General features: G+C 24.9%; 3 protein-coding genes across 8 annotated transcripts; 1 reads left to right on the forward strand and 2 right to left on the reverse strand.

The window, feature by feature from the left end:
• Window positions 1-120: 120 nt before the first annotated feature.
• On the reverse strand, window positions 121-3,597 carry LOC122523458 (SWI/SNF-related matrix-associated actin-dependent regulator of chromatin subfamily A-like protein 1). Of its 2 annotated transcripts, none has more exons than XM_043645209.1 (11): window positions 2,986-3,597; window positions 2,775-2,890; window positions 2,588-2,697; window positions 2,370-2,504; window positions 2,023-2,200; window positions 1,771-1,934; window positions 1,446-1,610; window positions 1,223-1,372; window positions 1,016-1,123; window positions 767-941; window positions 121-658 (listed from the first exon to the last, which is right to left on the reverse strand). In XM_043645209.1, the coding sequence occupies exons 1-11, from the start codon at window positions 3,380-3,382 to the stop codon at window positions 299-301; spliced, it is 2,058 nt and encodes a 685-aa protein (XP_043501144.1). In that variant the 5' UTR covers window positions 3,383-3,597; the 3' UTR covers window positions 121-298. The 2 variants fall into 2 exon arrangements, with proteins under 2 accessions (XP_043501144.1, XP_043501145.1); XM_043645210.1 differs by having other exon boundaries at window positions 504-674.
• Window positions 3,598-3,789: 192 nt separating this feature from the next.
• LOC122523462 (acetylcholine receptor subunit beta-like 2) lies at window positions 3,790-7,229 on the forward strand. 2 transcript variants are annotated; one of them, XM_043645216.1, is made up of 12 exons: window positions 3,790-4,071; window positions 4,202-4,359; window positions 4,470-4,514; window positions 4,605-4,714; window positions 4,885-5,065; window positions 5,176-5,332; window positions 5,444-5,571; window positions 5,658-5,833; window positions 5,897-6,049; window positions 6,150-6,259; window positions 6,369-6,481; window positions 6,559-7,229. In XM_043645216.1, exons 1-12 carry the CDS (start codon window positions 4,023-4,025, stop codon window positions 6,769-6,771), a joined length of 1,593 nt encoding a protein of 530 aa, XP_043501151.1. In that variant the 5' UTR covers window positions 3,790-4,022; the 3' UTR covers window positions 6,772-7,229. The 2 variants fall into 2 exon arrangements, with proteins under 2 accessions (XP_043501151.1, XP_043501153.1); XM_043645218.1 differs by lacking the exons at window positions 6,369-6,481; window positions 6,559-7,229 and having other exon boundaries at window positions 6,124-6,218.
• On the reverse strand, window positions 6,947-12,083 carry LOC122523459 (E3 SUMO-protein ligase PIAS2). 4 transcript variants are annotated; one of them, XM_043645212.1, is made up of 9 exons: window positions 11,935-12,083; window positions 10,740-10,906; window positions 10,046-10,144; window positions 9,823-9,967; window positions 9,468-9,749; window positions 9,272-9,373; window positions 8,624-8,864; window positions 8,087-8,503; window positions 6,947-7,785 (listed from the first exon to the last, which is right to left on the reverse strand). In XM_043645212.1, exons 1-9 carry the CDS (start codon window positions 11,956-11,958, stop codon window positions 7,571-7,573), a joined length of 1,692 nt encoding a protein of 563 aa, XP_043501147.1. In that variant the 5' UTR covers window positions 11,959-12,083; the 3' UTR covers window positions 6,947-7,570. The 4 variants fall into 4 exon arrangements, with proteins under 4 accessions (XP_043501147.1, XP_043501146.1, XP_043501148.1 ...); XM_043645211.1 differs by having other exon boundaries at window positions 9,462-9,749; XM_043645213.1 differs by lacking the exon at window positions 11,935-12,083 and adding an exon at window positions 11,658-11,921 and having other exon boundaries at window positions 9,462-9,749.
• Between the last annotated feature and the right edge of the window lie 2,509 nt (window positions 12,084-14,592).

Here is a 14,592-nt window from a genome sequence, read left to right on the forward strand (position 1 = left end):
CATACTGTTGCCATTAGAAACTTAAAAATCAACTCAGTAAATTGTTTTTCTATTTTACTATAATTCATATAAATATAAATAAGTCTTACAAAAAAACTTAACATTAAATTAACATTGAATCACACTTTATTAAATTTAAATATAATACTGCATCGTTAATATAAAAATACAATAACCAATATAAATCTGTTTTCAATCTGTCATAAATAAAAAGTTGATTTTATCTATTGTAACTTTTTGACTGTATTCAAAATACTATCCTAATATTGTGTAATGTCAATATTATTTTATATTCTATTTAGAAGTTAAAATCACAGTCCTGTAGATCTTCATTATCAAAATTTAATAATTCTTTAATATCATCGATAGAAGAAGTTTCTTCTTTCTTTTCAGGATTATTCATTTCTAATGATTTATTCTGATCTATTTCTAGAAATTTATCTATTTGTAATTGATGACAATCTACTTTTTGGTCTGTTACTTCCATATTGTCCATTAAATTATTTTGATTAAGACCAGCTTTGTTCAGAGTATTTATCTTGCTTTTTAATAATGACCATAAATGATCATCGGCCGTTTGTTTCGCCACTAAATATTGAATAATAACACTATCGCTTTGTCCAATTCTGTGTACCCTGTCTTCTGCTTGAAATAAAATCTAAATTTTTTAAATTCTTTATTAAAACATAAAAATAATAAATTGTTAAGATAAAACTATATATACATATAGATTTAAGTATATACATATAACAAATGTAATACATACTCCAGGATTCCAAAATAATTCTGCAAAAACTACCAATCGTGCAGCTGTTAATGTGATACCAGCATTTGCAGCAGTTATAGATAAAATAGCTGCCAAACAATTGCTATCGTTTTGAAAATTATTGACCGCATCTGTTCTTCTATTTGAATTTGTACTTCCATCGATCCTCATAAATCTATTAAATAATTCCTAATTTATATAAATAAATGTAAAGAGACATAATTATAATTTAAAATCACTGAAAATTACCCTATTTTCATTGATTCTGCCACTTCACATATTGCATCTAGGACATGTTTATGATGAGCAAAGATGAGACACTTTTGTTTAGTCGAGAATATTCGAGTAATATATTCACTGAAAAAATATTATAATAAAAATATTAAAAAATAATGTGGTATTACACATGAAAAATATCAAAAGTAATATAATATATATATATAAATAATGTTTTACCGGACAGCTCTAAGTCTTAAAAAACTTGATTGATTATAATATTGAAGAAGTGCATTATGATCTTGTAAGCCACGTGAAATTGACTTGTCTAACTCTTTCTTTTTTTGTGTATCTTGTTTTATCATGGTCGGATCCAGTATAATGACCTGCCTAAAAATCACTGATCTCTTTGAGTTTTTCCATAAATATAGATATAAATATACATCTTATGCATACAAATCACCTTATTTTTGATGGTAATTGATTTAATACATCAGCTTTTAATCGTCTAATCATACATGTTGACTTCAGTAGTAATTGTAGCTCTTGCATATTAGATGATCCAGTAAAATCCCAGCCAAAGACTTTCTTAATTCCTGCACAATATCGAATTCCATATTCTTGATATCTAAATGAAACATTATGTAATAACTGTATATAAATTATATTAACATTAAAAGTATTAATATGACTTATCTGATTTTATATTATTATTATTTTTTGTTTATTATTATAAGTATTATTTTTATTATCATTATTATTATATTACATCTGAATTTGATACTTACCCCATAAAGTTAGGTACTACAAGGTTAATCTGAGTATATAATTCTATAGGACGAGACAAAGCTGGCGTTCCACTAAGTAAAATTATATGTTGTGAAATAGATACAACTTTTTGTACAGCCTTAAATCTAGAAGTCTTATTGTTTTTTATAATGTGTGATTCATCCTACAATATTATTTTTGTATTTCAATTAATATGTCATAATATAACTTGCGATGCTGTATGTACTGAATATATTTAATCTAATACACACCAAAATAACAAATCCAAAACCAAGCCTTTCAAATAATTCTTCTGATTTTGCCAATAAATCATAGGATACTATAACAATTTTGACATCATTATTAAAATCTTTGACATTGGTAAATTGGTGAATATAATGTGCAGGTATAGATGGTAAATAATTATAAATAGCTTCAGACCACTGGTATCTACAAAAGTTATAGGTAAATACAAATAATATTTATTTAGCAAGATTATTTTAAAATCATTATACAGAATGTCTCTTTGTTGTAATTCTATTAATAAACCATTGATATTTGATTTTTTTTTCTCTTCGGTAAATAGACTTTTGAGACACCTTAAATTTTATAATCTTACCTAACAGTGGATGGTGCTACAATTAACAAAGGCCAACTTTCTTGAAAATAAGATGCTATTCCCAATGCTTGTATTGTTTTTCCCAATCCCATATCATCAGCAATTATACAACGACCTTTCTTTGAAATGCCATAACTAAAAAATAAAAAATATTTGAAATATCATAATACAAATGCGTTATAAACAACAATTGTAAAAAAATATTATACAATATTTACCAGATGCCTTCTTCTTGAAAAGGCATTAATGTACTTCTCAATGTTTCATCTATTGATGACAAATCAATGCAAGGTTTTATATTGGATGAACAGTCATTTTTCTTGAAAAGCTATAAATATAAAAGTAATTAATATCGCATATCTGATTTTTTTTTTTAAATAAATAAATTTATAATAAAATTAATACCCGCATAACAGATGCTGGTATTTGTATTATAGAAAGATTTGATTTTAATTCTATTAACTTCCTTATTAAATTGTCATAGTCTTTCAGATGAAAACTCCATGTCTTTGTCTTTGTGTCTAAAATATAATTGCTTTTTGTTATTATTTTTTTTTTAATTGTTAATTTATATAAATACTATATAATGTATATATAAAGATTTCATACAACTTACCATATGATCTACTATTCATTGTCTTAAATACATCAATTACAGATGATAAATAAGATGATATTTCTACTACAAATCTATCATTAGTAATCATATAGCATTTCGCTGTTTTAACAGAGTCAGTACCAAAAAAATTTTGAGGTGTCTTAGGTGTTACAGGTATCTTAGGTGCATATCTATTAATTGATTTAAATGTCCGTATAGGCCCAATCTGAGAATTATTTGGTTTTAATGCGACTACAGAATTAGTAGCATTACATGGAGTATGTTGAGATTCAGGTACAGGAAAAGCAACAGAACATTCAGAAATGCGTTTTAATTGATTTTTTTTTCTTCTTTCTAATGCTTCCAAATGTTTATTTTCTATTTCTTTCTTAGAATAATCTGTTACGTTTGCCATTTATACAAATAAAATTATTAAAAATATAATAATTATTTTTTGTTTATTTAAATATTATATGAAAAGTTGATACTTAAATGTTAACAATGTCTAAATATTCTTTAATGTCTACTTTAACAAACTATATAACTTTAACTTATAAAGATCTATCACTATGTTTATACATCCATTAAAATTTTTATTTCGTGTTTATGTTTCAAAAAGGTTATATGATAGTTATATAGAAGCGAAACTTCAATATACTACTATGTAAGTTCTGTTAAATATGGCAAAACTTTGTAAGTATAATACTTTTCACCTCTACTCTAAAGAAATACATAGTTCATGATCGCGCCAAAATTTGAATTAGTTGTGTAAATTGTTATAGCCAATCATTGACTTCTCTTTGCACATAGGGGTAATGGCGCTAACTTCGGATATCGATCTAAAGGCACTTGGCTGCATTTACAGTAGTTTACGGGATACCCGTGTTCTGCTTATCACGTTTAATTTTTTTTTAATATTGCACGTTTTATAATTTTATTCCTATTTTATATAAATTAAGTTATATTCTAAAACTGCTGTCACATTATAAGTTTTATATTCAGTGTACACAAAGTACCCCACCCATTTATACTCGTACGTGCCAAAAGCTTGTAAGATGCAAATACATGCATTTATCGTGTTTAATATTTTCAGTGTTGTGAATGGTCAGTTTCTAAATTTATTCGATTCAAAAAAGAATCTTATTGCAAATTAATTTTATTATATTCATTTCGACAATGTAATTTATTAAATACAATTTATAGAAACAGAAGAATATTAAGTTTTTTGTAATAGGTGCAGCAGCTTTGAAAACATATGAAGCAAATCCAGATACAAAACGACTTTATGATGATTTATTATCTAATTATAATAGACTTATTCGACCAGTCATTAATAATACTGAAACTCTGACAGTATGGCTGGGATTAAAACTATCACAGCTAATCGAGATGGTATAATATCAAACTTACTATTCAAATTATACAAGAGAGCAATAAAAAAACAATGCATTTAAGGATAAATAAGTATACTGATATTTTCTATTTATTTTAACATTTTACAGAACTTGAAAAATCAAGTAATGACAACTAATGTCTGGGTAGAGCAGGTAAGGTATATTTTCAAAGTAATAGTTTAATTATAATTTATTATTTATAATATTCTACGAGAGATTGATTATATTATTTCTTTTCAATAGAAATGGTTTGACTACAAATTACAGTGGGATCCAGAAGAATATGGTGGCGTTGAAATGTTATATGTGCCTTCTGAAAATATATGGCTTCCAGACATTGTGTTATATAATAAGTAAATAATATCAAAGATATAATCTTTTATTTAATTAATTCAGAATTTTAAGCTATGTTGTCATTTTTATTGTTATATTTGTTTAAATATCATATTGATTTTTTTTTTATAATAGAGAACAAAATATGGAACACAAGAAAATGATTTTTTAAACTGTTATTATTTGACAGTGCTGATGGAAATTATGAAGTAACACTTATGACAAAAGCTACACTAAAATATACAGGTGAAGTGTCTTGGAAACCACCAGCCATTTACAAGTCATCCTGTGAAATTAATGTTGAATATTTTCCCTTTGATGAACAATCCTGTATAATGAAATTTGGTTCATGGACTTATAATGGAATTCAGGTCATAAAATTTAATAAATATTTTATTTATCCTTGTTACATACATTAATATATTTAAATTAACTTTGAATTAAATGTTATTTTCTTCTTAAAAGTGATCCTTACAAACAGGTTGATCTAAAGCATATGGCACAAGAATCTGGTAGCAATTTGGTAAAAATTGGTATAGATCTGACTGATTTTTATTTATCAGTTGAATGGGATATTCTTGAAGTTCCTGCAGCTCGTAATGAAGAATACTACCCTTGTTGCTCTGAACCATATTCTGGTAAACGAGTCTTTTCGCTACTTAATCTATTTCATTAAAGAAACAATTAATATTATATAACATATAAATAAATTTAATTATTATTTTAATTTTATATATATAATAACGCAGATATTACTTTCAATATTACAATGAGAAGGAAAACTTTGTTTTATACTGTAAATCTTATAATTCCATGTGTGGGTATTACTTTTCTTACGGTATTGGTTTTTTATCTTCCAAGTGATTCTGGTGAAAAAGTAAGTTTATAAAAAAGTTATTAAGTATATATATATGTATATAAATAGTACTTATAAACTATAATGTTCTATATTTACTTTTCTAGGTCTCATTATGTTCTTCCATTCTTTTATCTTTGACTGTATTCTTTTTATTATTAGCTGAGATAATTCCACCAACATCATTGGCTATACCACTTCTTGGAAAATATTTATTATTTACAATGATATTGGTAACTTTATCTATTTGGATCACTGTGTGTGTTCTAAATGTCCATTTTAGGTAAGAAAAATAAATGATATTAAAACAAGTCGAATATATATATAAATGAATAAATTATTTTAGATCTCCTTCAACACACAATATGTCACCTTGGGTAAGACAAGTATTTTTAAATTGGATGCCAAGAATTTTAATGATGCGTAGAACACCATATTCTACACCTGAATATGATGATACATACATCGACAATGGATACACTAATGAAATTGATTCTAGGTATATGTGTTTATATTAGTAAATTATATTATTTTTATGTAAAAAATATATTTAATACAATATTTTTAAAATAGTAAAATACAATTTAACTTTGCAACAGCGTGAGTGATTATCCTTTAGAACTGAAAGGTACAGATGGATTTGAAAATGTTACATCCACATACAAAAATATAAGAGAGGACGATGCTCGACATATACCTCATGCATCTGGTATACTTTTGACTTAATTTTATATCAGGGATTATTCTATTATTTAATCTTTATTTATTTATCGTATATCAACTATTTAATAATAATTAATATTGAAATATTGTTACAGTTACTGATAGTGAAAATACTATGCCCAGACATTTGTCTCCAGATGTGATATCAGCATTAAAAGGAGTTCGTTTTATTGCACAACATATAAAAGATGCAGATAAAGATAATGAAGTATAGTTATATACTAATATTTTTTTTTATATACTAAATAATATAAATGTTTTAAATGTACATATGTATATTCACAGGTAATAGAAGACTGGAAATTTGTAGCTATGGTTTTAGATAGATTCTTTTTATGGATATTTACATTTGCATGTATTGGAGGTACACTTGGCATTATATTTCAAGCTCCTAGCTTATATGATACAAGAGAACCTGTGGACCAACGACTTTCTGGAATATCATTACGTAATTATATGTATCCGCCCAAGGAAGATGGTTCATCACCCGATGAGTAAATTCTGAGACAATTTCATTATTAACATAAGAGTCAATACGAAAACATATTAACTGCATAATCAATCTTTATTCTAAAGATAAACACATCAATTTATATATATTTTAAATTGAATAATTTAATTTTACTTCTGATAAAACCAAATCAATTTATAAAAGGTTTGCAATACTAAAATATACACAATTGTAAATCTTTATTAGTAATTAATAGTTGAAAAACAGATACAAAGCGAATGCGCATATACACATACATATATATACATATACACATATATACATATGTATATATATGTATGTGTGTGTGTGTGTGTAATTACATACGTAACTAATGAAAAAACAAGTTTGCGTATATGTATTAATTAATACACTTCTTGCTTTTGATGTAAATAAATAGTTTACATGTTACATATTATTGTAATAAGATTTGAGATCATCCCATTAAAGGAAATCTTTGCTTATAGAAAGGTAACTTTATTTTTCATACAATATATCGTTTTTTTCATTATTACAGTGTGAAAAATGATATTCTTTACTTTTAAGTATATTGAATACAGAAATCACAATAATAAAGCTATTTGACGATGAGCTTCTATAAAATAAAATATACATCAGATAATAAAATAAAGGAATGCTTAAATAAATGATAAAATTAAATGAATATTCATCTTGTATTTAGAATTATGTCAAAATAATATTTTTGAATGTTTGTTTTCACATTATGTATGAAATTTACAATAATCAGATCACAGAAAAAAGAAATTCCTTCTTAACTTTCTGTCGTTACTTTTTTTCTAAAGACAATCATTCTAAATCGATTACCATATAGCTTAATGGTCCACTTGTACTGCTTATAGAATTTGTTGGAGATTTTTTTTGAGGACTCGAACTAATATGATGCTTTTTTGTACTCTGAGTTGGTATAGAATCTTCGTCATCATCCTCGCTATCTGATATTAAATCAATGAGAACTGTACGTTTCTTTTCCTTTAATACCGGCACAGCAGGACTGCTTTCATCTAAAAAAAAAATATATATATATATATATATTATAAAGATAATAATTAAAATAAAATATTCATATAGGATGATTCTGGAAACTGGGACGGGTTATTGCTCTTTTTTAAGTAAAGATAAAAAAAAATGATAGAGGAAAAAATCATATCGCATAATACACTCTAACTTCCTACAACCTTATTTTTTTTTAACCAATTGATTTTTTTTTTTATGCTGTGTATAAAAGTACTAACCCAATGTCATCGAAATATCAATTTAACATTTTATATCTAATTTATTATGTAATTTATCATCATATCTTACCTATATCAACTGTGTCAACATCAATTTTATGGTCTTGTAAATTGGCTGCTACTTTTGTTTCTGGTTTCTCTCTATCTTTTTCCTTTTTTAAAACTAAATTTTCCCAAGAACCATCTTGAAGCAATTGTATCTCATTGACATCTGGTAATAACTTCTTAGAGTGTAAAACTTCTTGAAAATATCCATCAATGACAAGATTATCATATAATGCAGGTTTATCGCATACTGGACAATTCCATGTTGGCTTTCTTTCATTCATTTGTAGAAATAAAGAAGCATCAAAACATTGTAAATGTGAGCATGTTAATGCACGACATGGTGTATTCATTCTCATTTTTCCCAGAGGACATGCTAAAGATACTCTGAGTGATGTAGTAGCTATTTCACTATCGGCATCTTCATTTAATTTCTCCTTTACTAAAGATTAGAAAAAATATTAATGTTAAAATACATAATAATAAAAAAATATATTAAAATGAGAAAGAAAAGATTAAATATTTTATTTTTAATTTATACATTCATAATACATTTACTTACTTAATCCTCTAGTATAATCCGAATGCCTAACACCTTTATTCTTTAATCTTATTAATAACTCTGAACTTGAAAGCTTCCTTACAAGATATACAGCAATTGCATATCGTCTACCATAATCTGATGACCAAGAAACATGAATCTGATTGCCTACCAGAGGCGATAATTTAACTAAAGGACTGATATTTACAGGCCTTGGAGGTCGTTTTGGTTCTACACCAGGTTTATTAGTAGGTATAGGATTCTAAATAAATATAATGAACTGTTGAATCTAGTAGTTATCATATGTTTTTAAAAATCATTGTACAGTAATCCCTCCATTTACATAGATTCACTTTAATGCACTTGAGCTACTAGAGCTCCAATGTTATTATGATGCATTATATGAGAAAACAAATTCAGGGATTTCTCAGTGTATCTTATTTCGTTATTATGTAAACTTATTTTTTTTACCTTAGTAAAAGCTAAATACATATTTGAGAATATGAAATGGATACTTATATTAAATGGCTTCCATTAACGTGCTGTTTCCATGGAACCAATTGTTCGTGTAAATAGAGGGACCATTATAATTTACTAATAAAGACTTTTGTTATTTTAATAAATTATATTGTTTAATAAAAATATATCATGTATTTGGGCTTTACTTACAGGTAATTGACAGATTTTTCCATTAACTTTAACAGATATATTTGGTGGAAAATAATCTTCTTGTTCACATGATGTTTCTTGCAAACAAAACCTCATCTGTACCTATATTTTATATTTCAAAATAAAATAAAAAGAAATTAAATAGGACATATAAATAATTTATAAATATTTCTAAAATAATGTAATTTACCTGTACCATGTAATCCATTTTGCTTCCATTACGACAATCCCGAGAACTAGCTATGTCAGTCGACTGTTGAGGTGTTAAATGAAACATAAATGTATTTTCTTGTAATCTTACTGATCCTTGTGGCATTAAACTTGATGGTTTTAATAATTCGGCCATTAAATCGAAAAAGGGTAATCTTTTTAATTTCACATCCGGATGAACAGGGTACTGTCCTGATGGTATCTGTAATGGTACTGGCAGTACTTTAGGTGTATATGGAGGGTAAGGATTATATGGTGTATTTGTTCTCTAAAATAATAAATTCAAATTTGTTAATATGGATTATAATAGACCATATGGAATATGGATAGCAATATTATACTTGTTGCGCTACACTTGTATAACCCGCAGACTGATATACTGCATTAGTTCTTGGATTTTGAGGTAACGACGCTTGATGGGCAGGTGGAAGTTCTTTTTCAGAAGCAACTGCACCTTGTGCTTGTTGCTGTTGTCCAATAGCTTGTCTACAAATATTTTATATAAGCAAATTACATTGGTAATATTGAAAATATTTTACCGAAGAGAACAATTAATGCATTTACCTTGTATAATAACTTCTAGAATGCATACTTTGATCGATTTGAGTATCCCCAGTTCCATCCGTTTGAACGTACATTTGATGTGCTGCTAATTGATCAGCTCTATATAAAATAATATAATTATATTTTTTAAAGTATATGAACACATATATATATATGTAGATGTTCAAATCTCAGAAACGGTTGACATTACGATCTATGTTTACTAATTGTAGAACTTTTTTTACACAGTATATGTTCTATATAGTGTATAAATATTCAATGAGATATTTTTTTAACAGCCTATATATATATTAATATATAATAATTATCAATTATTTATACACTTTAAATATGTATGAACGCATGTACACTATTTGTTATATTTGAATGATTTATTTTAAAGAAATAATTATTAATTTAATGTCAATAAATTTCACACATCTTACATCCTGAATTAATGAATTGCTAAATTAATTAAAAAGAATAAAGTTCAACATACGATACATTTTAATATTTGGGTTATATGCTAGTAGTATTTTTAATTTTTCAATTAGAGAGTTTCGTTTTACGTATTCTCATAAAAAATATGATAAATTAATAAAAAAATAAAAAATTATGATAAATTCAAATATTAATAATAATAATAATAACAATAATAAGTTACCAAAACAATATAAAATCAATATTAATATCGAAAAACATTTCATTTACTTACTGTATTGTCTTGTATAATTCTCGTATTTTAAGCTGGATTGGATGTGATCTGAGACGTAATAATTCTAATGCTCTTGCTTGTAATTCGTTTTTTCTTCCTGATTTATTTCTACCAGCAAAACCCAAAAGCATCTGAAGCTCAGATACTCGGAAACTTAATATCATATTCTGTAATGAAAATCAAATCATGTACATGCGTTTACATCTTCAAACTTCCATGCCGAATATAAAATAACATGCTAGATGTATTACACAATTTAATAGGATAATTTCTATTAATTTTAAAATAAATGATAAGATTATGTTCATTGAAAAAAAAAGTAAATGCTAGACAAAAAAAGGTAATTATTTCTATTACTATACAACTTCGAAATTTAAAAGCAACAAATATGTACATTAAAAGATTATTATTAACAATATTATATCATACTTTTAAAACATTAAATTAATATTTATAAATATATTTACTAAATATACATCTTTATATTTACCTTTTATTTATCTATATATTTACTCATATATTATTACATCTCATATATTATTTTTGTGATTTTATAAAAACTGTAATAAATTTACATTTATTACAGTTTATATTTATCAAACGTGCTAAGGACATTGTATGATGTGTGTATGCGTATATATATATATGCTATGTATATATATATATATATACGTATATACATATATATATTTGCATACGTATATACATACGTATATTATATATACATATATATATATATATGTATTAAAATAAAGTACCATAAAATAGTAAATACACGATTAGTAAGGTCTCTATGGTAAATTTAAATATAGATCAAAATAAAACGACATTCTGAGACGTGACAATTTTGGGTTAGCTATCAGTAATGAATAAAAATATATTCGATAATATTAACTTTTACTATTTAAAATTGATTACCTTCCATCATTAACGTTTGATTAAATATGTTTGCACAGCAATAACATTTTTACGAATGTAGCACGTGACTAAATAGAAGTTTTTTCTAGCCAACAATATTTCGTGTCAGTATACAAAATATACAATCAAGTAATAATTGAAACTACAAGAGGGCAACATGTGTAGTCTAACGATACAAATCACAGACTCGTATTTCAGTGTATTGTTAAACCTCAATTTCCGCAGATAAATCATCTAGATATTATTTACTAAGTTTTCACAACAATATTATACGTACCTCTAACTCCTCTGTTTCCGCCATCTTCTTATAGGATTTTTTTGGTGAAGCCGTCTTATCTAGATTTTGGTCAACTTTCTAAAGAAAATATCTTCTCGTATTTTGTATTAGTTTAAAATAATGCAAATCGCATAATTATTTTATTTTATACTATTTTTAATATTAAAAAGAACTTGCACTAGTAATTAGAAATAATTTAATTTTTTGTTTTATTTAAAAAGCACACAACAGCTTATTTTATATTTAAAATAATACGAGGTTTTCTGTCACTGTAACTAAAAGTTTACAAGTTAGGTAAATTATTAATATATTTGACACTTAGTTTAAAAATGAAAAAAGGATTCCTATAATGGCTGCGTGCACCTCATATGCCTAACTTGAATTCGTATTATATGAAAACCTTCTAGAGGGACATAACTTTGCCATCTACATTCAATACAATAGTAGAAACTAAGGACGAAGCAATAATAAATGTACTTTTAATAGTAGTCCGTTATATTCATAAATACAATTTAAGATTACTAAATTTTTGCGTCATAAATTTATGGAAAATAAATGAATATAATAAAAGAATATTAATTGTTTATATATTTTATTTTACAATTAATAAACATTTAAAAATGATATTATCAATCAATATTTATAACCTATCCAAAAAACACTGAATAAAAATATTAAATCAGTTTTCAAATATATTTATAAGTAATTTCAATTAAATGTTAATAAATTTTAATTGGCAAATAACTTGTCATCAATGTAGCCAACAAAACTTAACTTTTTAAATATGCAATACACTTTAAGAAATTAACAGAAACTACAATAAGATTGTGTACGAATTATTTGATCACTTTTAATAGTAATTATTGTAAAAGATGTGTAATCTAAGTATTAATGGTATATCACAAAAATAGGTTAAGTATTACTGGTATATCACAAAAAAGGTTAAGAACGACACAACGTTATAAATTCTACTATTGGCTCTACTGCTGATTAAGTTAACCGTTGATTAAAGTTACATAATCAAGATTAATTGAGATATGTCCAAGAATTTTTATCTCTATTTATTGTCTGAGTTATTATGTTTATAATAAAAGTTATAAAAACATGGAAATAATTATTTAGTTGGTCAATAAGTCCATGCAGTTTTTACCATTTATTTACTTATAAAAATCCATATGGATTTATTGGTCAATCTTATATTTTACAATTTAAATTATTTCAGTTTCAACAAAAATTGAAATTTAATTGGTTATAACTTTTACCTCTTTTCATTTTCAAAAAATTTATTTGTAGTTTGAGAAGGCGCTTCAGCCTATCCTCGTTTATGATGTTTTCAAAGTCCACAAAGTAAGTTCTTTATGACATAGTGTACTTTTCAAAATGTACCTATTGGCTTAGAAATGTAAAATTTTCTACCAATGAGGAAAATACGAGTAAATAAATAATCTAGTTAATGAAACCGAATTGCAAACAAGTTTTCAAACAGCAGTAAATATAATTATAAACGTGTTAAAATAATATTACTGTTTTATATGATTATTTTGTCATAATAAAAATATTGTGTCACAGTTGCATAAAACAAAATATTAACAATTTTTTCAATCATTTGAGTGAATTCTGAAAATTATATTCACTAATATAAAGTGAAAACAATAAGAATAACCAATAAAATAAAATAAATATTTGAAAAAAATTTTGTATAAATGGCGCTGCTTACACTATAGACTTATTTTACTGTGCAGTTCTCCATCTTTAGTTTTTTATACTTCTAAGAAATGTATTTTGTTAATATAGTTTGATTAAATGATTCGATGACATTCCCTGCATTCTCATTGGAATGATTTATATTTATATGTATTTTATTATATCGTTATTAGAATTTTTATATGTATTATAATTCTTTACTATTGTTGATTATAATAGTAATGTACAAATTTATTATATTATATTATATGCAATTGTATTGTGTAAATAAAAACCATTAACATTTATTTTCTTTATGCATTTAATTTAAAAGATATATATTTATAAATATATATTAAAGAAAGATTTAAAAAGTAATCTATCTCAGAACGTTGAATATAATATGTATATATTGAATATTAAAAAATAAATTGATATTTTATATAATTATTTATATAAAAAAAATACTTTAGTAATAGCATTAATTTAATGACATATATATATATATTTATGAAATATTAATTTAATTATAAATTAAAACTAACAATACACTGTTTTTATAAATATATATAGTAATAGAAAAAAATAGGATATTAAAAATTCAAATGATCGAAATAAAGAGTCGACATTCCTTTAACATTCTCATATTCTCATATTTATTCATGAAACCATCTTTCAATAAATGTTAATTCTAAATTTTTCTATAAACAAATTGATGCATGTAATTACTATAAAAGTTTCTAATGGAAATATGTTTGTTTTATGTACGTTAATATTTTTAAAATCTTAAACCTAGGCCAGTCTTGCTTAGTGAACATTATTTTGCAAACTATATGTAAGATATAATTTTTAACATAAATATATATTAATGGAATGATCGAAGAAATAAATTTGTATCATAAAATAATTTTACAAATTAATGAATGATTAATAATAATTAATGGATATAAATCAACATGAAATATTATATTGATT

This window comes from Polistes fuscatus, unplaced genomic scaffold (assembly GCF_010416935.1).
Source record: "Polistes fuscatus isolate 324 unplaced genomic scaffold, CU_Pfus_HIC Scaffold6, whole genome shotgun sequence".
Lineage (NCBI taxonomy): Eukaryota > Metazoa > Arthropoda > Insecta > Hymenoptera > Vespidae > Polistes > Polistes fuscatus.

Coding starts and splice junctions, on each gene's coding strand:
- LOC122523459 (XM_043645211.1), bottom strand. CDS start 11,958: ATGGCGGAAACAGAGGAGTTAGAG. Junction 9,968..10,045: donor TCTAGAAGTTATTATACAAG/GTAAATGCATTA, acceptor AAATATTTGTAG/ACAAGCTATTGGACAACAGC. Junction 7,786..8,086: donor TGTTGACACAGTTGATATAG/GTAAGATATGAT, acceptor TTTTTTTTTTAG/ATGAAAGCAGTCCTGCTGTG.
- LOC122523458 (XM_043645209.1), bottom strand. CDS start 3,382: ATGGCAAACGTAACAGATTATTCTAAGAAAGAAATAGAAAATAAACAT. Junction 1,611..1,770: donor GTAGTACCTAACTTTATGGG/GTAAGTATCAAA, acceptor TGTTTCATTTAG/ATATCAAGAATATGGAATTC. Junction 1,373..1,445: donor CAATTACCATCAAAAATAAG/GTGATTTGTATG, acceptor AGTGATTTTTAG/GCAGGTCATTATACTGGATC.
- LOC122523462 (XM_043645216.1), top strand. CDS start 4,023: ATGCAAATACATGCATTTATCGTGTTTAATATTTTCAGTGTTGTGAAT. Junction 5,066..5,175: donor GGACTTATAATGGAATTCAG/GTCATAAAATTT, acceptor CCTTACAAACAG/GTTGATCTAAAGCATATGGC. Junction 5,572..5,657: donor CAAGTGATTCTGGTGAAAAA/GTAAGTTTATAA, acceptor TTACTTTTCTAG/GTCTCATTATGTTCTTCCAT.